The following is a 24241-nucleotide window of genomic DNA, read 5'->3' as shown; positions in this document are numbered from 1 at the left end:
TGGCGCGCTACTGCGAACTTGGCAGCATTGGTGACTCCGAGTATTCATTTGATCTGGCAACGCTGGACGCTAGGGAAGAATGCAGTAAATACTTATTGAATAAACAGGATATCGTTAAATATTTTCGAAAAGCCTTGGGGATAGAACATCAATACGATCTTTAAACACAGAATTTTTTCTATTTGTTTTATATAAATAAAAATGGGCAATGTTTAGTTATGTCGCGTTTTGGTGTATTTTTTGGCGCTCTGGAGACGGTAACACCAGTGGCAACGCCATTTTTGTTGTCCCTTTATTTTTGTGTTTTAAGATTTCTTTTAGTTTTTATAAATTTTAACCAATTATTCGGAGAACTGATAATTACATAGCTATGGCGAATGCGGTGGTGGACGAGGAAACGCTGGAGGCAATGGTCTACGAGCGCTCTAAGGCCTGGTCCAGTAAAATGGCGGTGAGTCCGTAGAAACCCAAGTGGCGTCTCTTCTTGATGGACGATATTATTTTTATAGGATTTTGCCAACTTGGAAGACGGCATGGAGATAGACGTGGCCGAGTTCGACAACTTGTTCCACGGCGAGGACGAGGACCCTGAACTGGATGACGTGGCAAAGGAGGCTGTGGAGGACAATGTGCCTGACGAGGCAAAGCTTGAAATGGGCCACATCAACGCCACCAGCGTTACGGAACTGACACTGATCCTTTGCGCCAGTGAGGACAACGAGGCAAAGGCGGAGATCGAGGAAATCCTTAATCAAACGGTGCCGGTGGTCGAGGAGCACAAGCGCAAGTGGCGAGAGGCGGGATTGGATCGCATTCTGGACACTTTTGATGAAAAGCAGATCGAACACCATGTGGGCCGCTGGATGCGAAGGCACAACAGCGTCTACTTGGAGGCCTCACCGCCAAAGTACCACCCACCGCACCACAACTCAATCTCAGACGAAAGCGACGAATCGATGCACTCCATCGACACGGCTCGCTACATCCAGCAGAGTCGCCGGCGCAATGCGCACACGACCAACAAGAACTCCAACATGACCACCATCAAGATGTACCGTAAACATTCCCACAAACGAGACGAGTTGCGGGCAAAGTACGCCTACGGTGACGAGCAGGAGCATCGTCACCACATGCAGGCTGTGCTGCTTCGCCGACGTGAGAGGGAGCGCCAGCTGGCCTACCTGGCGTCGACGCCGATGCAATGCGTCTACTCCAGCGGCCATCATATGAGACGCAAGAATCTGCGTAAGCGGCGCATAAACTCCTGGATATTTGACTCGGCATCTAGCAGCGAGGAAGATACATCATTCGGTGGCTGCGACTGCCACTCCTGCCGGAGGCATTACGCTTTGTCTAGAAGTGTCTACCAGTCCTGCCCGTACGGCAGGGGTCAACGCGAGTACCACCACCGCCAGATGGCATCTCGAACCATGCACACTATGCGCCGCCAACACACCTTCGATATGGAAATGGACTTGAGACCCAGGCTGCCGGAGAACGAGTGTAGTTGCTGCAATAGTGACCGCTTATGCTCCAATGTCATTCACATTGCCAATAGCTCAACCGAAGAGTGGGTGGTGGAGAACAGAAGTAATCATTTGACCCAGGAGTCACCGGAAAAGACTAGGAAGCAAAAGCACCCTCCGCTGGATGCCAGGAAAATTAGTCATCAATCCGTTCGCTCCAAAGGTCACGAACAAAAACCACTCAGTTCAAAAGCTACCTCTGCTTCCAAATTGGTCTTATCGAAAGAAAAGTATATGCAAATGTTTGATAGTGAGTCTTCCGATGAAAATAACGCCTTGGCAAAAAAAAGATTGCTATGCTGTTCGGATAAAAAAAAAGGAATTTCATTTCCAACTCCAAAGGCCGCAGGTAAAATTACTCATCTTACTTCCTCTGCGAAGAAGGCTTTAAGAAAAGAAGCGCGTCCCAATGGTTTGGCACAAATCCAAGAAGAAGGGCCGACTGCACCGAAGGCTCCAATTGAATCCATTTATAATCCAGTTGCTCATATGAAAAGCGTATCTGTTGACGGAGCAAGTGATACATCTGCAGCATTAGAATCTCCAGCTAAGAAAGCGCCTAAGAGGGCTATTATTGAAACTTCACCACTCAAAGAAAAAGAATTGCAGCAGCATATAGCAACAATCCCTGTAGCTGACGAAAAGACATTTAGTCCTATGGAAAAAGTGGATCATATTGGAAGAGTATCTTTCGACGACAGAAATGAGGAAGTCATGCACGTGGAGAAGTCATCGACTAAGACTGCCGTTGAAAAGTCTACCAAACAGAAAAGGGTTGCTGTTAAAAAGTCCAAAATTCCGAAGACCATTATTACTAACAACGAAATCCTGGAAAAAAACAGCACTGAAACCGTATCTGAAAAACGAGTTGCAGATAAGGAAAAAAAGATGTTAGTTAGAAAGACAGGTGCGACCGGAAAACCGTCTACTCCGAGATTGAAAAAGTCAGAAAAAACGAAAACAACTTCTACTGTGACTTCGACCTCGAAGTTAGAGCGAGTTAGTGAAGAGACAGCCGATGTATCATCAGAAGTACTGGCAAAACCTAAACCAGGAGGTTCAACTACGGCAAGCATTTTAAGGCAAGGTGATGATGGGGCATCAAACTCGGAGGATGATCTGCAACGGGCCCTGGCTATTTCGAAGGCCACCTACAAGGAGGAACAACAGAAGCGCAGGAAAACAAAAAGGGAGCCCTCTAATAAGCAGCTCCAATCACCTGCAGAGAAATCAATGCCGGTATTCAACAATCAGAGCGTAGCGTGCAACTCCACAGCTTTGGCCAACGACACTGCTTGCTACCGCGTGCTTCCCAAGAGACGAGGTGTCAAGAGGGCAGCCGCTGTAAGCACTACGGAGGAGAAGACAGCGACGAACAGCTCGAGCTCCCCAACGAGCAGCTTGGAAGAGATGGGCAGCCCCACGGGCGGGGATCCTGACTGCACTGTAGTTACGTCTACCACTGGGTGCGAACCGCCTGCAAGTGAGCGACCAGAGATTCCAGCGACCATCAAGATCACCAAGCGCGGCATTCTGCTGCACAGTCCTTCCACACCGGAAGGCTCCAACTTTACACTGACCGAGCAGGGACTCGGAAAGATTATTGGAGAACGTTGGGCCCGCAAGTACATGAAGTACCACATCGGCAGTCGGAGCTTTGATAGCCGGCACTCGGTTTACTATCAGCCGACTCCCCAACTCGCCGCTGCTCTCAGTACTCCGCAGGATTCGCAAAACCTCGGAAACATCTCGGGCTCCAGTGCCAGCGATGATGACATCTTCGATCAAATCAATCGATATGGAACGGTGTACAGCATACTCGAGAATAATTCCGGTGACAAGTGATTAAGTAGTTAAGTTTCACATTCAGACCTATTTTTTAAATATATTAAGTTCATGTTTTGGTTGTACATGACGGATTTCTTGGTGGTGTTAAACACATCCTTGCATAAGAAATTATATAAGAAAAGTTGTTTTTAGTTCATTTTTTGTGTTTTGATTTATTTCACGTAAATTACATGATCGATAGTGATAATAGAAAACATAATACGTCATAATCATTTTAATCATCATAAATTTTTCGCTTAAGTATTAAATAATTGTTTAAGAGATTTATTCGCATTGCAATAGTAATTCTTGTGTGTCGAAGTTGTGCTTAAGTTCGTTTCCATGAAGTCTATCAAAATTCATATCGGCTATTGTTAATTTTATGTATTCACAAGAAAACAAATAAAACGTAAGATCAATTTAAAGAGTGAAAATGGCGCGTCGAAAAACAGAAGCTTCTTCCTTCCATGTATGTACAAATAACAAAAACTTACCTAAAATATGATGATAAATCAAGAAATTAAAATTAAACAAAGAGCGTTATGATGAAAACAAGAAACACACGACTTTTGACCCTGGAACATGCGCGCCCACACACATACACATGCGAAGCATATATCTACACGTACACATATGCCTGGCCGGCTATATAGCGCCCTACACATCGATCTGGAATGGGGAGCCGGGTATATGCTCCTCGCCCCACTTGATTAGGAGCACGTACTGGCCGCGGTCGCGCACCAGATACTGCACATTATAGTTGTTGTGGCCAGCGTGCTTCACGTGGAACTCCTCGCAGGGTCCCTTTGGTCCGTACATGCCCACGTACAGGATGTTGTTGCCTTAAGACAAAAACAGAATATATATGAACATCATGGCTTTTATGGGTGTGAATATTACTCACCCGCATCGGTGGCGCTGATGCTGAACTGGTTCTGCTTGCCAATGTAGGCCTTCTTCAGGCCCATACCCTTGGACACCACCTTGCTGGCATCCGACTTGAAGGTGGGCAGATGAACGCCCGTGTTCTTGCCTCCCTTGGCCACCTTCTGCACTGTCTCCACGATCACCGTGGACGTCTCCTGGGCGCCCTCATCCGCCAACTTGTCGCCGGTAGCGTTCACCTTGAATGGCGAGCCCACGATGTGCATGTTGTTGTACTTGACCGTGATGTAGTGCTCGCCAGGCAGGAGCGGGGTGTAGCGGACCTTGTAGCCCTCTTCAACCTCTGTGCAGTCCATGGCCACCTTGGAGGGCCCATCGATGGAGACGGCCAACGTGCCAACGCCGGCGTTGCAGGTATTGATGATGAAGTCGGCCTTGTGTCCAGTCTTCACTTCGTCCAATCCATTGCCGCTGGCGTGCACAGCAGCCGGATCGGCCACATCCTTGCCCACCTTGATCCTGAATGGAGAGTCGGGTATGTGGACGCCGTTGAACTTGACATGGATGGCATGGATTCCGTTCTCGCGTGGATAGAAGCGCACCGAGTACATCTCGCCGTCGATCACCTGGATGAAGCAATCATCGTCCGTTCCGGATGGAGCCACAATCTTGGCATCCAGCTCACCCTTGGCACCGTTCTTGCGGACCATGAATTGGTAGGGAGCATCCGCCTGGATGTTACCTTGCGGGAACTGCTGAACCTCCAGCTTGTGGGCATCACCCGCATCTGGAGACACGTACACCTTGAATGGTGAGTCGGGTATGTGGCGATCGTTGAATTTCAGGCCCACGCGGTACTCTCCCGGTTCGGTGACCTTGTAGGACACATCGCAGCTGCCGTCCTTGCGGTCCTTAAACTCGATGTCAGCCTTGCTAGGACCCTCCACGGAAATGGCCAGGGAACCACCGCCTGCCTCGCGGGTCCACACATTGAACTCGGCCGCTTCTCCGACAACACCTCGCTCCAGACCAGAGCCTCCAGCCTTAACAAGATGGCTGCCGGAGTCGCGCAGTGGTCCCACGGTGAACTGGAACGGTGATCCGGGTATGTGCATCTCGGAATAGCGCACCGACACCGTGTGCACGCCCAATTCCTTGGGCACAAAGTGCACTGCGTAGAGGCCATCCTCCACCTCCTGGATCTCCGCATCCTCGGTCACATTGCTAGGCGAGGTGACGCAGGCGGCCAGATCGAACGAGGTAATGCCGGGCATCTTGAATGTCAGCTTGCACTGGCTTCCGATTTCCGTGATTGGAACAGCATCGCGCTCCCGCTGGATCTTCTCGCGCTTGCGGTTGCTGCCCTCGCCGGCAACCTTGACGGTGAAAGGAGAACCCTCCACGTGGTGATCGGCGAACTTCAGGTTAACAATGTAGTAGCCCGGCTCCGTGGGCTTGTACGAGATGTTGAGAGTACCGTCATCCTTATCCGTGCACTGGATCTCAGCCTTGCTGGGACCCTCAATGGAGACCGAAAGACCACCGAAGCCGGCGTTCCTCGTGTCCACGGAGAAGATGTTGTCGGCATGGGTTTGACCCTCCTTGAGGCCAGTTCCGCTAACCTTGACCTTCTTGGCGTCGCCCACCTCGCGCTCGCAGACAGTCACCTTAAATGGTGAGTTGTTGATGTGCTTGCCCAGACGCTTCACCGACACCAGGTGCTCGCCAATCTCGCGGGGAGTGAACGAGATGCCAATGTTGCCAGTGGGCATGCGCTTCAAGAAGCAGGGCTCCTCCAGACCACTGGGCGCCTGGATCGAGGCGTTCAAAGCGCGCAGATCGTCATCGGTAATGTCGCCGGGCATGGTAACTTCGGAGCAGGAGCCAACCGAGATCTGGTTGCGCTTGCGACCCTCGCCGGTGATCTTGGCGAAGTACGGCGATCCCTTGATGTGCTTATCGCCGAAGCGAACGGACACCTGGTACTCGCCAGGAGCAGTGGGCAGGTATTGCACGGAGACAGTGCCGTCTTTGTTGTCATGGTAGTTGATCTGCAAAGTTGGTATTTATAAGTAAAATGTTTGTGTCCTGGCAAGGATATCTCTTACGTCAGCCTTGCTGGGTCCTTCGACGGCCATGGTCAGGCCACCGGCGCTGGCTCCCTTGGTGGAGATGGTAAAGTTGGCCGGCTCACCGGTGACTCCGTGGGTCAGACCGGGTCCATAGGCAGTCACATAGCCGGAGGTGATCGAGTCAACGTGGAATTTGAAGGGAGATCCTGTTGGCAAGCGAGAGTTAGCGGATCTAAAATGTTATTACCTTGGATTTACTCTATATTTACCTTGCACGGGTTCTCCGTTGTATTTGACCACCAGCTCGTGGGATCCCTCCTCACGGGGATCGTACTTCACCGAGACGGTACCATCACGGTTGTCCTGGATCACGGGTTTGTCTACTTTACCGCTAGGCATTCTGACTTCAGCTAAAAGGGAATAATTATATTATTGTTAGTTATTTACGTCATCTTAATTAAAATTATTTTATAAAAATGTTATATTTTAATTAAAATAGGTATACGTTTTATAATCTATAATGATAAATCGGAGAAAATCATCTGAAACTACTAGGATAATTTACGAAGAGCTTTCCAACACTTCCATTATTCCAAGGAATTTTGGGTTTTCCCCTGGCTATCTTAAAAAGTACAGTACCCTTAAAAATACAGCCGATAAAGAACTGTATTGGATACAATTTAATGGATGTGTTTTGTATACTCTGAATTATGTCACTGAAGCATTTTTTAAATAACTTGCGTGGGCGAGCGCCACAAGTTTGAAAAAATCATAATTTCATTTTTATGTTCGAATATGTGTGCCATTTTTTATTCCACAAAGTCTATTTCTGTTTTCTGCACAGATTGAAGATCGTGTTGTTCTTGTTGCCGTTGTCCCAGCGAAAAGTAAATTAATTGGACCGAATGTTCTTTTCCTCGAGAAATTCCAAAAGTTTTTATAAGTTTTCAAGCAGGATATCATATAACTATGGAACTTTCTAGCGTATTAGCCGATTAATCATTCGTATTTTCACAACACTCCACATACTTTTCCTCTGCTAGAGAGACACACCCACAAATATATATGTAAGGGAAATTCTCGGTTGGATGAGTATCCTTGTTAAAAATCCTTTTGCACTTGGGTAGGACCTGGAGTCCAAATCACTTCTCAACTGAACGAATGCTGCGCATCGACTGAGTGGCCAGTAATCTTTTGGCTTTCCAAAGAAATTTCCACCAACGCCTACAATTGCTTTTATACTTTCCCACGCCATCAAGCTAGAAAAATACAAACAACATCGTTCCTGAATTCCGCTGAGGTCAAATATAGGACACTCTTCTTATGTATTTCATATGTATGGGATCCACATAGAACATCGTATACCACATCCATTAGTTTTCACATCTCCCTTACCCATCCAGAAGTATATGTCACAAATGCATAAAACCTATTTATATATCCAGATCTACCTATGTGCTGGAACTATCCATATGGACGGACTTTATAGTGGCGCACGTGTCTGAATTTATATTAAATTCCCGATATTTTTAAAATCGGGAAGATGTCTTATATACAAACGAAATTCCAACGGTTTCTTGCTGTCAAAATGTCATCAAGTAGTATGTATATACTAGGGATCATTAGTTGGAAGAGAAGAGTTTGTTGTTGACAAATAAACAATTTACTCAAGTGAATAGAGAACACAGTGAGTCAACTGAATTATTTAAAGTACAATCAAATTTATTATCAGTTAATTATAGATATTTGCTGACACCCCACATAAACAATGTCGTATATTAGGTTTTATTTAAAGAGCATTTGACTTTTCCAAAAACATATGATGTCTAACCGATCATAAATATGTTCAAAGAGCCCACTAAGCCTAAAATTATATTTCGCTTAGCTTTGATCAATCAGAATTAATGCGTTTTTTTTTGCGGCCAAAAGCCTTATCAAAAACAATGACGCAAAACACAGATAAATCAGAGAAAAGTGTCGCGTGCCTGGCGAAAATTTAGTTCAAGGCACTAAACATACATATGTGAAGCAAACTAAACATCTCAAAAAACCCAAGACAATGGCTGCCAAGGAAAAATGTGGGCATGTCTTTGAAGAATCTGCCAAGTGAAAAATCTGCAATTTATAGCCAACTTATGGGCGACGAAAGGTAAAGAATGCAGAACCACTATGGAAAATATGCAAAAAACGCATATTCTAATCAAGTAGATACTTTGAATAATTACTCAAGCATTCGTACTCAGCTGTTGTTCGCCTTTTTGAATTTAATGACTTGTAAAATTGAAAAAGGAAACGCAAAATAGTTCAAATCAACGATAAAATATAGTGTCGAGTGCGGGCATTTAATAAAAAGAAATTCCTTGCGAATAGAATGTATTAAAAAGTGGCTGCCAAGACAACTTTATTCACTCACGAGCCTCCCGATCCCACGAAAAAAAATATGAAAATATGATTATTTATGTTTGAACATTTGCTGCTGTCCGTCGTCCAACGCAACTCGCCTCCTCCTCTGCCCTCGATCGGATCACCTGCCAGCGCCGCCCATTGAAGCATGAGATACGACTGCGACAGAGGATGGGAATCAGAATCGGAATGGGAATGGGTGGATGAGGATGAGGCGGTGACCACGGCGACTCGCACATCTTTCGCATCTAATGGACGCTGGCAATACAAATGAAAGATTTAATGACTCTCGGGCCGCAACGGGCAGGCCAACGATATTTTCGATACATCAGCGAGAGTTTGCCATTTGCGCATAGCGAATAACACTTGTACACAGGCCAACAGGCAACTAATACTCCCAATCGCAGAGTATAGACTTCCATAAGATTCCGAATATCGAACTATGAAATCAAAATCTATAAGAAAGGACTTGCAAAGCCCGAATCCTTTGAAGATATAATTTTAGATTAAGAATCCTAGATCTTGTTTAATTATTATATTACCACAGTATTATTATTACCACACTTTTAAAAAAATGTTTATAATTTAAGTCAATATTTTCGGCACTTTTTAATCTCCGATTAAAATATCTAACGAATTGGAGAGTTCAAATGCTTTTTAGTGGATTGGGTTTGCTTTTATTCGATATCAATTGAATATACATCTATATTAAATCTTTAAGATAGTTGCATATAACCACTTGATATCTGTTTACAACCCAAGACGAGGTGAACCAAACTTGGCAACTGAAAACCCGCGATGATCAGTGTAAGCCATCATCATCGCGATGCCTTCGACTCGTACGCAACCATTGAGAAATTGCATGTGGAGGAGCCAAACGAATTTTACGCTTTGTTGCACTTTCTGATAATAAATCATAGAAAATAATTTGCAGACAAATGCCTGCGGGGCCGTGGGGGCCACCGAGGAGGACGACATCCATCCGGGGGACTTTTGGGTAATAATTCAAATTCTTTGCCCAGCCCGCAAGTGATTTCTGTGTGGGCCCGCCTGGCGCTTGACCGCGCTTTGAATTGAATTGAATAGAAAATATGAATGTGAATGCGATTGCGAATGCGAGTTTGAATAAAAATTTGGTGTCAGTTTTGTCATTAGCACAAATGAAAAATTCTTGGGGATGTAGTCAGGATTTGGCGTTGGCTGCATGTGACATCATGGACGTCATTTCGTTTGGCAAAGCGTCAAGAAACACAGGGGGCTCCCTTTGAGCTCCAGGAATGATGAACGTTCTCTTACTAGCGGCATTTACCTTGATGTGTTACAATTGAAAACGATGATTTGAAATTCAATGGCATAAAGTCTGAACCATTTAGTCCTTGGTTCTCCGGTATGATCGTCTCATTGAAGTACACGTGCGTCCGTTCCGGGTGATCGCGCTCGGATACGGTCACCTTATAGTACTGCGGCCGGAAGAAGTACGAGTGATCGGCCCAGGTGGCTGGCGGCGTGGGCGCTTTCTCTGACAGCCAACTGAAGTGCATTTTCCCGTTATTCGGTGTGAGTTGGACAAGTATCAAGTGTTTCGATTTAATCGGCAAGCGCACGCGTTTGGTTTTGCAAAAAAAGACACTTAAAATTTATAACAATTTAATTTAACAACGAAACAAAAACTTTCTGTTCGACTGTTGGCTGAGCAAACAGCAAGGATATGCCGGAAATTATAAAATGACAAGCGATTTTCGCATCAAATTCGTTACATATCCTTGCTGGCCAAGAGTTGGAAGACTGAGATATTCGAATTGAATTGGAAAATTATTGATTTTGGACACTCACACTTGGGCAATCGACTAGAAGGGTTATATAATTGTATTTACAAGCGAAACTGTGTGCGATCTTGGGGCTCTTTGAGCGAATGTCCTGCACTGCTAAAAGAGAGAGTCCTGCCAATCGATTGCTGTGCACTTGAGTTATTCGATTTATTAATTCGATGTCATTCGACTGCGAACGGATTGTGTTTTCTTTTGCTGTTTTAATTGGTCAGCGACGGTTTGTAGGTCCACGCGTCTCCACGTCCCGATTTCAAGTGAACATCGACAGTTCCAAATCGAAATTAAGGCCAAAATATGAAAGCACATCGGTTCCTACCACCGAGATGCGTCTGCTGCCGTGGCCCAAAAGCAGCGCAGCCGCAGCGCAGCATCCCACACACATACCAATATTTTTGGGGGATTTTCGAAAATATGGCCGACTGCTATGGGGCGGCAGGAGAGATCGGACCAATGGACGACATATGAAAGATAAAAAGATAGAAAATTGGAAATATTTGCTATGCGCCCGAATCTATGTGGCGTGTATACATATGTACATATTTCATATACAAGTATTAGCATAAATTTCTGCTCGATCTTGGTGTGGGTTTAACAGTTGCCACTTCGAACGATTCGAACTCGAAAGGTGCAAAAAAACAGGGGGACTTTGGGTCAAAATCATAGGTATACCCAGCACCTATAGCTCTTTGTTTGTGAATGTGCATGGAAGATCGCTGGCGAAATGAAATTTATTACTTATTGCAGCTCAGACGACATAGAATTTATTAATATTTTACCATTAAATCGGCGGGAAGCATTTAAAAATAAAACGAACAAACATATAGACAGATCTATATTTTATTTTATTGGCGTGAAAGCAGCGATCCGGCCATAAAACCCATAGAATACAAATATAGTCTTGTTGGTATGCCGAAAATGTGTTAATCATTTCGATTCTATATCCGTATTATGTCGTATTAATCGTTAAAGTGCAAAACATTCCATTCGATGAGCCGCACGCGTTTATCCAATACTTATGTAATGGCTGTTGGCAATGGCAAATCGATTTGAAATTGCAAATGGCCAACTAGCCAGCTAGGGACACAAACTGAAGCAATTGCCCAAAATCAATCAAATTTCTGTTGATCTTTCAGATGACTACTTGGCAGCGATTATTGACTAATCAAAATCTACACACACACGCTAGCGAAAATAAGTGTGCGATTGGCCAAATACCAGAAGGCGATACAAATTTCCAGGTTATAAAAACTGTCGATTTCGAATCAACCTGGTCGTTAGCTGTTAATTAAAAATACTCTTGCCCCTTTCATTTGACGGGCAATGAAAAATCAATGCAACAAATGCGCAACAAATCTATGTCATTTGGCCAAAACGAATCATTTACAATAAACCATCTTCAAAGCAAATGGAGCGCGGCATAGAAAGCTAAAACCCACAACGAGGCGTGGTCCAGATTCGCATGGTACAGGGCAAGAGCCACCACCAAATGAAACGTGGCGCGGCTTGTGATCTTAATGATGATCGGGAGGAGCCACTGCCCCCCAGTTGCTCATCCTAGCCCAGCCCAGGCCAGCCCAGCCTAGCCAAGCGACAAAAATGCTTGAGAATTGCATGGAAGCGTGAAAAATCGACCAAATATTTGCACGGAGAGGAAAGTGCAAAGTGATGTTCATTGATTTGCATGCAGAGGGTGGAAACCTCATTAATCATGTTGAAAATGTTCATTAAATTGCGGTGCAGCGATTTGCAACTCGTAAATCGCTCGTGGGTACAAAAATGGCCAAATAAATTTAGGTAATTACCAGACTTATATACACAAGTTGAATACCCAATTACTTTCCCACGAGTCACAAGTGGCCAAGTCAATGAACGTGTCGGAATGGAAAACAAAAGAAAATCCCCCCCTGAAAAGTGAGATGAAAAATTGCCAAGAAATGCAGCCGAAATACGAAAGACCTCCCAGAATTCAGAGATCTGCGCTCAATGAAGGGGTATTGTCTAATTAAGTTGTCGCCTGTCAGCGTTTAGCCTGATAAGCCGTCACTCGCCCGTCCATTTTCCCCGCATCCAAGACATGGGTGCGTTGCCACTTGTCCATGGTGTCCCATCCAAATGCGCCGCATCGCAAATATATAGTTGGGTATTTATATTTCTGTATACATTTCAGAGATTTACGACACACGAATATTTTTGTCTGACAATAGCACCTATTTGATATGCATACGTATTTTCCTTGGCTGCGCTAGATTCTTGCAAATATGAGATACATGTTGCTCGCCTAAATGGCGCATAAATGCTTTTTAGATTAAATAAACTAATATACATTGTGGTTTAATTAAATGCATGGCTATGCACGGCTAGGTGTCTCTGCTCGCAAGGCTTTAGTTTATTATTTCAATATTATTTTAAAGATACATACCTGTAACGTTGCCGCCTGTTGTGGGTAGTGGTAATTTCTCAAATGCTACACTGCGATAGGTGATCTCAGATTTTCCGTTGACAAGCTCGCTCTGAAAATGTTAGTGTAATGCTATTATATTGAAGTATTAAAGCTTAATAAAGTACTAATGTATTATGATTTTACGCAGATAAAGCTTAAAACTCAATGCTGATCGTCAGTCATGATGAAGTAATGCTTTATTCCAGATAAACTACTTAATTTAATATTAATTTACATTCTAGTTATTTAAAAACGTAGAAATCTAGCAATGTACAATACTGATTGTGCTTGAAAAGCAGAAATTAAAATCCCTATATACTTTAAAACTTATACTAAGTTTAAGCACTTACCTGCGTAGTTTGCTGCACCACTTTGGTCGTGTGCTCCTCGATGTATTCAGAATGCGAGTATTGCTCGATACTTTCGACAGCCTGAGGTCAATGAAAATAAAATTGAATATTAAGATCGCCGAGTCTTGTTTCGATCGAAAACTCGAAATATCTAAAACAAACACACACGCAAAACCAGCAGCCAATAGATCATTAGCGTGGCAGTCTGGAGAATGAGAACAATGTCCGAAATGGGTTACTACTTCGGGTCCATTTACTTTGCACTTGTGAATATTGAAGAACTACCGCATATAGGGGAGATCTGCTTATTATTAAAACTGGACGCACTGAGTGATATGGGGAAACTTGAAAGTGTGAAACTATGGGAGCAATACACAAACGAAATTATTGGAGAGGAAGTGAAATTGATTGACGCGGGCACGATTGTGCAAAAGAATTTCCACAATTGCAGCTATTACATAAGCAAATAATTATATTTATATACGTTGTATATATCGAAATCATTTCGTATCCGTGGCCAAATCGAAAAAGTCAAAGATACAAATCGCTATAAAATATTTGAGCTATTAATAAGAAGTACGCCAATGCACGGCCAATCAATAGACCAGCAAGGAAAATCGAATGGCCAGTGGGCGACAGTTTGAGCCTCCTCCTCAACATCTGTATATGAATATGATTCTGAATCCATCTATCCACATAGTGTAGTGTAGTATATGTAACCCATTGACGGGAAATCCATCTTTGCCATCAATTCGTTTGTGGTCTAGGGAATGAGGTGGCCGCACTGAGTTTTCCACTTCCAGTTACCGATGCGACACGATCACGACAACGACCAGTACAGGACAATCTATGACTAAGACTAGACTAGATCGGCTAGCTACTAGTGTCGTGCCTCCGGTCTTCTTCTAGCCACACTTTATGGCGCTTCCACTGGCGTTGGCAGCAGAAATCAGCACAGCACACTTTGCGCCATTTTCATTATACATAATTTTATTTTCCTATTTTAATTACTTGCGATATTTGTGCGCGCTGGCTGGGCTGGCTATACAAAATTTCATTTTCATATGCATATATGCAGTCGTGGTGCCAGGCGGCGTATACTTGATTTTGTTGCAACCTGCCGAAAGCATCAACGGCCGACCAGAGCAACTATCACAGAAACAGCGGGTAGAACATGCTGATTCAGCGTGGGATGTCATCGTCGCCCCTCGTCCCGAGATCATTTGGATGCTGCTTTTATAGACTGCAGTGGCGTAGATGAAAAGGCATTGGTGCGCTTTCGTCGCCACCGTCTAAATTTAAGTCTTACGGAACACCCTGTATCAACAAAGATGTCTTAGATGTTTTGGAATTGGTTATTCTCTCTAAATACCTTAAAAGACTGCTATTTTTACGGCTACTTTGGAATGAATTCTGAGCTATTTTAATATTGCAGACAAATGTAGAGCTAGAACACAACAATCTAGCATATACCTACAATAAAATTTCAACACTGACATTTATAAATCATTTCTAGATTAATAAAAACACAGAACTCTGCCTTGTCGCCACAATTTATACTAAATTTCTTCTGGCTAGGAAAACATGTGTGTTTTTAATTTCATTCTAGCAAACACGTCAGTATTTAATAGCAAGTGTGGTTTCGAAAGCCTAAACCAACAAACATTAATGTTCTTTTGTGTGCGGCAAAAAAGGTGACATATTCAATAAAGAAGTTGTAGGAAATACACGCCAACAAAGTTGCCCTTCTAACAAATTGAACAATGTGGGAAAAAATTAATTTTGCAGACAGCTAATTGTGCAAATCTGTTAAACATAAATTCTGCGCGAAAACAACAGACAACTCAATTAATCTTGGGTTCACGACTCGACCAACATTATTTCATTTTGGGCACCATGCCCGAAATCCCCGACCATTTCAAACCCATTGGGAGGCGCGCATTGTTCTTGTGGATGTCAGGTCCCATGATTTTGGCCCAGTATTTATGACACTTCATTTTTCAGGTTGTCAACGCAGATGGCGCATGGTGAATGGATTCAGCATTTTACTTACAGAACAAACCACTTCTGGCTGAAAGAAAATTGTAGGCAAGTGCAAAGTATAGGCTCTACGTTGGTTAGGAATATTGTTGTTAAATTAGCAATTATTCAGAGATTAATTAACATTTTTTTTGGTAAATTTGTGCTCAAGCGTCAAGTTGAAGTACGTGGTGTTCAAGACGTTGTCGTTTTGTTTTTCGCTGTGTTAAGTGCATTCGGATCAGTCTTCAATGAAATACAGAAACACACAAACAACTTACATAGACTATGGCTAGCTAGCTTACAAACAAAGAAGCATTAAGAATAATTGTTCATTAAATGCATAATGTAAAACAAAGCGCATTTGGCAGTGCAGCATAGCAGAAATAATTTTGGGAACGAAACAATTTTCATGCAATTAATTTAAAATTTGTTGCCATAAGGATTTTTGAGCGTAATTGGCGGGCAAACCAAAAGTTGTTTCTTTCGTTTTAGTTTTTTTTTTTATTATTTTGGAAGTCATGTTTTACAATGTTGCACTTAAATCGTATTCTCTTGTTTCTTTTTCTGATCACTCTTAATTCTTATGTGAAATTTGTTTGTGTGTTTTTCGGGGAAGCCCAATTAAAATTTACACAAAAATTTAAAGACGATTTGAGGAGTCGCACGAAACACAAACACAAAACAATGACAATGGACTTGACTAGAATATAATTATTAAGAGGCGGCTGAGCTCTAAACAGCTTCAGCCTGACTTAAATGACTAGAAAAACGTTAAAGTATATATGTATAAGAATTAAAATAATTGCTAATTTTCAACAAATCCCATTTGTGACTAGACTAGATTTGGCTGTGTCTGTTTTGGTTTGATTAAATCAAGAGTTTCGAAAGAAAATGTAGTTCAGGCTACCTTGATGGAGAAGCTGCCGTTCGGGATGTCCTTGCCGCCGAACTTTACGTTGATGTCATAATCTCCGGGATCGTTAAGGGCGTACAGAATGTCGAAGAAACCATCCTTTTCGATCACATCAATGTCCACAATTTCGCTGGAGTCAATGGACTTACGTTAGGCAAACGGACATATAACACCATAACCAAATGCAATCCTTACCTGCCCGCCTTGTTGGTGATCTTGCAGGTCACCGCTCCATCTCCGGCCTCGCGGGCATCCACTTTCAGGTGCGATTGACTGCCCGAGGACTGAATCTTGGGCGCCTGCTCCACCAGTTTGCACTTCTTGGCTTCGCCGGTGGGGAATGCTTCGAGTTTGAAGGGCGAGCCCTCGATCTCCTTGTCGCCGTACTTGATGCTGCACTGGTAGGTGCCGCACTCATCTGGCACAAATGACACCACGTACGTGCCGGTGGACACCTCCTCCAGGCGCGGCTGCATCGCCTTGCCCTTGGGGTTCTTAATGGCCACATTTATATCAGCCTGGCCGGCTTGCTTTGTATCGATTTCAAACTCGGCGGGAAGGGAAGCAGGCGTTTTCTTCTTCTCATTGACACCCTTTACCTTAACCTTGGTGGGTTCTGATTTAGGGAAAACGGTCATCACAAATGGACTGGAGGAAAAAAGTCATTTAACCAATTGAATTTAATTGTTCTTCGAATTATATTAGTCTACAAATTCTTATAAAACCAATAGTTGATTAGCCACTCACCTGCATGGCACTTCAACCTCGGAGAATTTCACCTGGCAGGTGAGCACGGAGCCAGCCTTGGGCGGCACATAGTGAACCGCGTAAATGCAATTGCCCTTGTCTTCCACGCGTAGATTGTCCACGGGAATACCCTCGGAGTTGGTCAACTTAACTGCAATGCGGCCAGGACCAGCCTCGCCCACATCCACGTTGAAGAAGGTGGGCACACTCTCGCGCACCTGGCCGTGCTCGATGCCCGGACCGTACACCTTCACCTTGCTGGGATCCACAGTCTCCTCGACGAGCACGCGGAACGGAGAGCCGGGTATGTGCTTGTCCGCAAACCGAATGGTAATGTCATACTCTCCTGGATCAGTGGCCAAATAGTCCACGTCACAGCTACCGTCACGATTGTCCGTGCACGTCATTTTCGCCTCCGAAGGACCCTCGATGGCAAGCGAAAGGCCACCATTTCCTGCACCCTTGGTCTCCACGGTGAATTTGTTTTTCTGGTTGGTCAGTCCTTTTTCGAGGCCAGGTCCGTAGGCCTTGCAGCGAGCGGGATCGCAGCCGCTCTTCACATTTACAACAAACGGAGATCCTGGCACTGGGATGTTGTCGTACATCAGCTCAATGGTGTGTCGGCCAGCCTCGAATGGAGTGTACATGATGCGGAAGATGTCGTCGGTTGGACCTTGCACAATCTTGCTTGGCAACACATGACCCATTGGGTCGAAGATCGCACAGGACAGCTTTCCTGAGTCGATGTTGCTGCCCACCTTGCTCATATCAACCATGAAGTCCGTGGCCGCATTCATGATCACACCTAAGGAATATAGAAAATTAGAAAGGTCCAATAGGTTGCAAAATTGTATACAATAAGGTATAACATTAACAACAATAATATGCAGTTAGTTATGATGGAGATAAAGGTATATCTATTTACCTTTACGTAAGAAAATAGAAAAGGTACATTTTCCAAATTGATAAATCAGCATTCATTAATTTTTCTTTTGGGTCAAATAATATTTGTAACTTAAATTTGTTTGATAAGAAAAAGGAGAACAGTAAATCATTCGATCCGACTCCCCATCATTTCAGATTAGTGGCTTATGGTTTTAGTTCAAATCAAACAAACACAAGGGACAGCACAACAACAAAAAGGCATGGCGAGGCGATTGCAACAGGCAACCTTGGTCAGGTTGTGAGTAGAGCGCAGAGGATTAGAGATGTTCGGCAGCGGAAACACTCGGAATTGGCTATTGGCAACTGGCAACTGGAACTCCTTATAGCCTACCATGCGGCTGGATGCCGATGCCGCTGACGCGGGTATTCTTCAGATTCGGAACCGGAACTATTAGTGGCTGGAAGGGCGAGCCGGTTATGTGCCGCTCGTTGAACGTTATGTTGACGGTATAATCGCCCGCCTCAGTCGGTAAATAGGCGACGTTGCAAGTACCATCTCCATTATCGCGGCAATTGATGGCCGCCTCGCAGGGACCTTCCACCGTCACTCCCAATCCGCCCTGTCCGGCGCCACGCGTATCAATCATAAATTCGGCCGGCTGGCCAACGATGCCACGTTCTAGGCCTGGTCCAAAGGCTTGCACCTTATTCGAATCACTGCCCGTGAGGCACTGCAGCCGGAATGGACGTGGAGTGATCGGGGTGCCCCCAAAGCAGATGCTTAACAGATACTCGCCCAGTTGGGTTGGGGTAAAGTTAACCAGAAATCCCTCTGCGGTCGGTATGATGTGGGCTTTTATGCGATTGCCCGATGGACTGGTGATGGTTACCGCCAAGTCCGCTTTCGGCAGGCCATGTGTAATAATCCGAAACTGCTGCAAACTGTTCAAGGGCGCGGCTTTGGTTTTCGGGTGAATGAAATTATGATATGGACTTAGACCATGACGCACTCCAGACGTACACTTCTATATATATTAATTTAGGTTCCTATCCTACGAGTACTTACTTGGCTCAAGACCGTCCACCTTGATCTTGGATACATCCACCGTTTGTTCCACGACGACCTTCTCTCCCAGGGGAACCCTTTGGCCACCGTACGTCATTGTAGTGGTGTAGGCACCTTTGGAAGGCGGAATCACTTCCACGGAGTAGGTGTTGTCCTCGTTATCGATGATGCGGCACGGTACCTCGATCTTAGTTTCCTCATGAATGATCTTTACCTTCAGCTCGGCGTCTCCAGCTTCACGGGCGTCCACATTGAAGTGTGTAGCTGCGTTGGGGCGCACTCCAGGCTGCAACCAGGGTCCAAAGGCCTGCACCTTGGCTGCATCGACCGGAACTCCGACATAAACACGATGGGGTGAATTGGGTGTAGAAACTCCGCCATAGTTTACTGAAATGTATATATTCCGTATTATTATTGCTCATTACTTGCTTTTACCAAGTCTTACCTTCGACGGTGTGCGGAACTCCAGAAGTAGCCGTATAGGTGACCTTCTTGGTGCCATCTGGGTTGTTCTTCAGCTCCACGGGCAACTTGGTGCCGAACACATCCTGAACGACAACGTCCAACGGAGCATTGCCTGCCTTGCTGGGGTCCACGGTGAAGCTGGTCGGCTGGTTAATGGTCACGCCATTCTTCTCCAGTCCAGGACCACTAGCCTTGACCAGCTCGGGATGGAAATCGGTGCGTGGAAGGATCTGAGCAATAAACGGCGACTTGGGGATGTCCTCATTGTCACACAATATATGCACGGCGTACTCTCCCACAGCGGTGGGATGATACTTGACCAGGGCAGAACCATCGCCGTTGTCGTGGCACTCGATCTCGGCCTGCGAGGGACCGGCCACGGTGAACCCGAGGGCGCCAGTCTCGCCATTGGTCTCCACTACAAAAGCAGCCGGGTAGCCAATAACGCCGCTGCTCAGTCCGGGCCCATAGGCCACAATCGAGGACTCCTTCTTGGGACCCACCTTCACCTCAAACGGAGACTTGGCAACTTCTTGGCCAGCAAAGGTCACCATGATGACGTAGCGGCCTTCCTTGGTGGGATAGTAGTGGCACTCGTAGGTATTGCCATCCACCTTCGATTGCATGACGTTCTGGTTCATGCCTCCAGGACCAATGACGCGCACCTCTGGCTCACCCTCGCCGGCTCCCTCGGTATAGATCTTGAAGTCGGCATCGTCACCGACGCGAACGCCTGTTGCCTGGAGACCGCGTCCAGAAGCGCGAACCTTACGCGCATCGGACAGCGGAGCTACCTTCACAGGGAACGGACTGTTGGGGATCGGTGTGCCAGCATAGAAGACATTCACCGAATGCAATCCCTGTAGAGCGGTCACGTACTCGCATCGCCAAGTATCGTTTTCCAGCTGACGCACTTTGGCGGCCACAGAAGTCTTGTGGTTAGCCGGATCGATGATAATGACTTCGGGCACTCCGCGACCGGCATCCTTGGCAAGAATATCGAAGAAGGTTGGCTTCTTGATGGTAACACCGTTTGGCTGTATTCCGGGCCCGGTAACCTTCACCTTAGAGGCGTCACCAGCATGACCTTCCACCTTGACGGGGAACGGCGACTTGGGAATGTCGCGACCGGAGAACTTAACGGCCACTTTGTGCGAACCCTCGGATTTGGGTATGTACGAAACTGTATACGTGAGGTTCTTGTCATTGTTGAAGCGCACATCAGCCTTCTCGATCTCTCCATTGGGTCCCTGGATGTCAACATCCACAGAACCTGCAGATAAATTATTCATAAAATGTTGGAAATCAATTCGAATTCTGAAAACTTACCCTTGCCAGCAGAGAAGGTTTCGACGGTGAAATTGGCTGGGGCACCCACCACAGGACCAATAGGCTCAATACCAGGACCATAGGCACGCACTCTGTGGAATGAGAATGAGTTTGGTTATTATTTTATTTACTGATTCCATGAAGAGCTCTACATAGCCAATTATGATACACTGGACCATTGAATAGCGTTTAAAGGCTTTTGCAGAATAAGTATTAACATCATTGAGCATGGGCAAATAATCTTTTTAAGGAACAACACTAGCAAACACAGTTTTATAAATATTTTGAAAACATTCTTTTGGGTGGCGCCACTGTGTTCTATAAGCGGTATATTACAGAACTAATTTCAAAAATGTTTTTTAAAGTATACTTTTTGGATGTAGTTGTTTTTGAAGCCATATATCATAGCTGTTTTTAAAAAATATATTTGGACTCATCTACATATTGCTTTATTGTATTATATATATTTTATATCACAAATTTAAATGGGTTAATTACAAAAAGAAAAATTACTATTTACAATACCCAAAACTGTAATTAATAAAAAACAAGTTTGGGAAATTTATAGAATTTCAAGTCTGATCACCACACAGCTTCCCGACTTGTAATCAAAAATCATGGTAGCTTAACAAAGCAGTAAATTAAATCAGCGTCGGCCAAGATGAATGCGTTTAGTGAGCGCTAATTGTAGAGAGCAATAAAAGCCGGCAGCCAGAACAAGAAAAATACAAACAGGAAAGCAGCGGCGTTGAAGTATCCATTAGATACGGATCGCTCTGGGCTAGCGCAAAAAGCGGAGAGCAACACAACAAAAGTAACCGAAACTGGTGGAACATTTAAATCACAAATACCACAAGAAGTCAATAAATTAAAAACCGACAATCAAGCGGATAACAACGTTGGCCAAAAAGAAGTGGCAAAACAGATCGGAACGAAAAAGAAAAGAACGAGAGGAGACATGCCGAAGAAACTTACCGCGGCGGAGGAATGCTGAGTTTTGCATTTTGAGGCGTTTAATAAATATATATATATGGGTAGGTAGTTTATATACATAATATGTATACGGTGCGGATAGGGAAAACAAGAACAATATCCATACATTAATAATGTTGCTCAATAATACACGGAGAAAAAAGATATAAAAAGATAAAGAGAAAGAAGGAAGATAGATAGAGTCGAGAACAGATCCAGATAGATGCATTAGCCTTAAGAACAAACGGAGATAGTATAAGGTACAACTTGAATTTGGAATAGAGTTCGGAATAAGTATAACGCTTGACTTATGGATTAAACAAGGAAGTACAACTTTTCTAGCTCGAACCGTAACCTGACACATTTCGGATACACAGAACCACTTTTATATCGTTTTTTGAATGAACTTCGTTTGAAGGAATCATGTGCAACGTTTAGTTTGAAATAAGTCAGAGCAAATAGTTCAAGTTAGAGAAGTACCGATCTAGAAATCACTCGCACTCACCTGTTGGGATTCGTTTTCGGCCTCAAGGGAGCTCCAGTCTTGAGCTTGGAGTTCGGGTACTGAGACAGATACGTCATCATAGACTGCTCATCCACGTTGGGGTTGACCAGTTCCTCGGGCTTGATCAGCTGGCGCACGTTGAGCCAGTCATCGGCCAGGCCCATGGCCTCGGAGGCATTCTGCACGGCATCCTTGGGATCCCACAGCTCCCAATCGGGACAGAGACCCGGAGCACAGGCATCAACAAGGGCGCCCACCGCCTTGCCCGTGGTCCAGTCGTTGGTAAAGTTGTTGATAGGCAAGTCGGGTATCTTGGCGTGTATCCAGTTCAGCAGGCTGCCAGCGGATGAGTGATTTAGTATTGGGCAATAAACCAAGTGGGTAGGCGTCACTTACCGCTGCTTGGGCGTGTGGCCCGAGCCGTTGAGCTGCTTGTCGTCCTCGCCATCCCACATGGGCATCGATATCGAGTAGTGCAGAATCAGTGTCCATATCAGACCCAGTATCAGTTTCAGCTTACAGTCCACAATGTCCGACGAGTCTGCGGAACGGAGGCAAGAACAGAGATTGGATTACTTTGTTGGTCGGGAGGAAAAACCAGAACGGGCACCGGTACCAGTCGCATGTACCTAATGTGTCTATTAATTGTCCCGACAACCTGTGGCAGCCACTGCAACGACTACATGCCTCATCTGTCACTGGCAACACATTGATGGGGCTGCTGCAAACCTGTTGCCATTCGACAAGTCGCCAATTATGGTCAGAGATGTCCGCTAACTGTTACAACTACTTTGCCTCCTGGTCAAGTTCAGGGCTTATTAAACACGCAATCAACAGGTCTTGCCGGTTTTCTTAAACACCGCCGTCGACCTTAAACTTGGCCAACAAAGCCTGCGCTTCGAACGGCTCTTCTTTTGTCATGCTAAACCATTCAGAGATAGTCGGAGTTTATTGAACCTACGATAATGGGATCTTTTTAATAGCGTAACACCGCAAGGTGAAAGGCGTGGGGATCGTTCTGATTACCTATCACCGATTAGTCAACACCTGGGCCCTCGGCAAATGCATTTGGCACGCACTGAACCATGACGCGAATGGAATTCCTCCTCCATCGTGGGGAAAGTTGCCGCAGGGAAAACTCGGTGGCCAGCAATGGTAACCGAATATGCCAAGTGACGACGGACAACTACGTCGTTAACTGACGTACTAGATGTTCTACATTTCTTTGTCTTTGCCCGCTGGGGCTTTCTAGTAGACTCCGGGATCGTTTCGTGCTTTTTGGCCTGCTCAACGAGCCGTTAAACGATTGCTGATAGAGCCAGCTCGCTTACCACTTACTGCCCAACACCCGCAACAGCAATAACCACTTTTTGCTAAAAATTTGCAATTTGGCTTTGTTTACTTGAGTAGCCGACCACTTGAGGCCGGTGGACAGGGAAACCGGCTGGATGGGTTGTTGGCAAGCAAAATGGTCAAATGACTTTGCTTTGTTGGTCGCTCGGTCTCTCCTATCCTAAAAGCCATCAAATTGCCAGGCCATCTTTGCGTTTGGCCGTTTAAAATACTTTTACGGTCGACTGATGCCTTGACAAATGAATTAGCTGCCAATCTGTTGGCCCAGCCCGATGACATATTTATGAAAAATACATCGAAGACACTGGCGCAGAAACTCCATTTGCAAGGCGAAAGAAAGCCGCAATTAAAACGGCATGGAAAAACTAAATAGCCAGAAATGATTTGGCTAATTAGGCAGCAGCCGGCGTGCCGATTGGCTAGCCTCGGTAACTGTCTTGGCCAAAACTCCACATCAACTGGATGTCTTTGTGGAGCTCAAACTGGTTGCTTGTCAACTCCAAGAGCCAAACGTTTGTTTTTGGCACGGCAGCGCGAACAAGAAAATGTGGTGTAAATTATATAGAAATATGCTAATGTCTGGAGAGGAGAACGAGATGCCATAACTGTGATAGGAATATGCAATGCATATTAACCAGACAAACTCCAGTCG

The 24241-nt window shown here is 45.0% G+C and overlaps 2 protein-coding genes across 12 annotated transcripts in view; one reads left to right on the top strand and one right to left on the bottom strand.

Moving 5' to 3' along the window:
- Nucleotides 1–215: 215 nt before the first annotated feature.
- Nucleotides 216–3788, top strand: LOC6727744. The gene is made up of 2 exons (XM_016175486.3): nt 216–451; nt 510–3788. The coding sequence occupies exons 1-2, from the start codon at nt 371–373 to the stop codon at nt 3369–3371; spliced, it is 2943 nt and encodes a 980-aa protein (XP_016034321.1). The 5' UTR covers nt 216–370; the 3' UTR covers nt 3372–3788.
- Nucleotides 3497–24241, bottom strand: part of LOC6727743 (filamin-A) — a 34088-nt gene continuing 13343 nt past the window's right edge. For 2 of the 11 annotated variants that reach the window (XM_016176549.3, XM_016176548.3), the window contains 16 exons: nt 22633–22777; nt 22237–22572; nt 21735–21749; nt 20760–20851; nt 19411–20703; nt 18966–19352; nt 18291–18857; nt 17015–17819; nt 16463–16915; nt 16262–16397; nt 13333–13413; nt 12962–13052; nt 6580–6720; nt 6347–6516; nt 4258–6289; nt 3497–4195 (listed from right to left, as the gene is read on the bottom strand). In XM_016176549.3, the coding sequence (XP_016034312.1) occupies nt 4011–4195; nt 4258–6289; nt 6347–6516; nt 6580–6720; nt 12962–13052; nt 13333–13413; nt 16262–16397; nt 16463–16915; nt 17015–17819; nt 18291–18857; nt 18966–19352; nt 19411–20703; nt 20760–20851; nt 21735–21749; nt 22237–22572; nt 22633–22777 (6929 nt within the window). In that variant the 3' untranslated portion in view covers nt 3497–4010. Of the gene's footprint in view, nt 4196–4257; nt 6290–6346; nt 6517–6579; nt 6721–7339; nt 7513–10022; nt 10343–10546; nt 10829–12961; nt 13053–13332; nt 13414–14139; nt 14223–16261; nt 16398–16462; nt 16916–17014; nt 17820–18290; nt 18858–18965; nt 19353–19410; nt 20704–20759; nt 20852–21734; nt 21750–22236; nt 22573–22632; nt 22778–24241 lie in introns of those variants that run through there. The other 9 variants (XM_016176554.3, XM_016176550.3, XM_016176555.3 and 6 more) reach the window with 7 other exon arrangements.

The sequence above is a fragment of the Drosophila simulans genome, chromosome 3R (assembly GCF_016746395.2).
Source record: "Drosophila simulans strain w501 chromosome 3R, Prin_Dsim_3.1, whole genome shotgun sequence".
Lineage (NCBI taxonomy): Eukaryota > Metazoa > Arthropoda > Insecta > Diptera > Drosophilidae > Drosophila > Drosophila simulans.
This window is presented reverse-complemented; position numbering and strand designations above follow the sequence as displayed.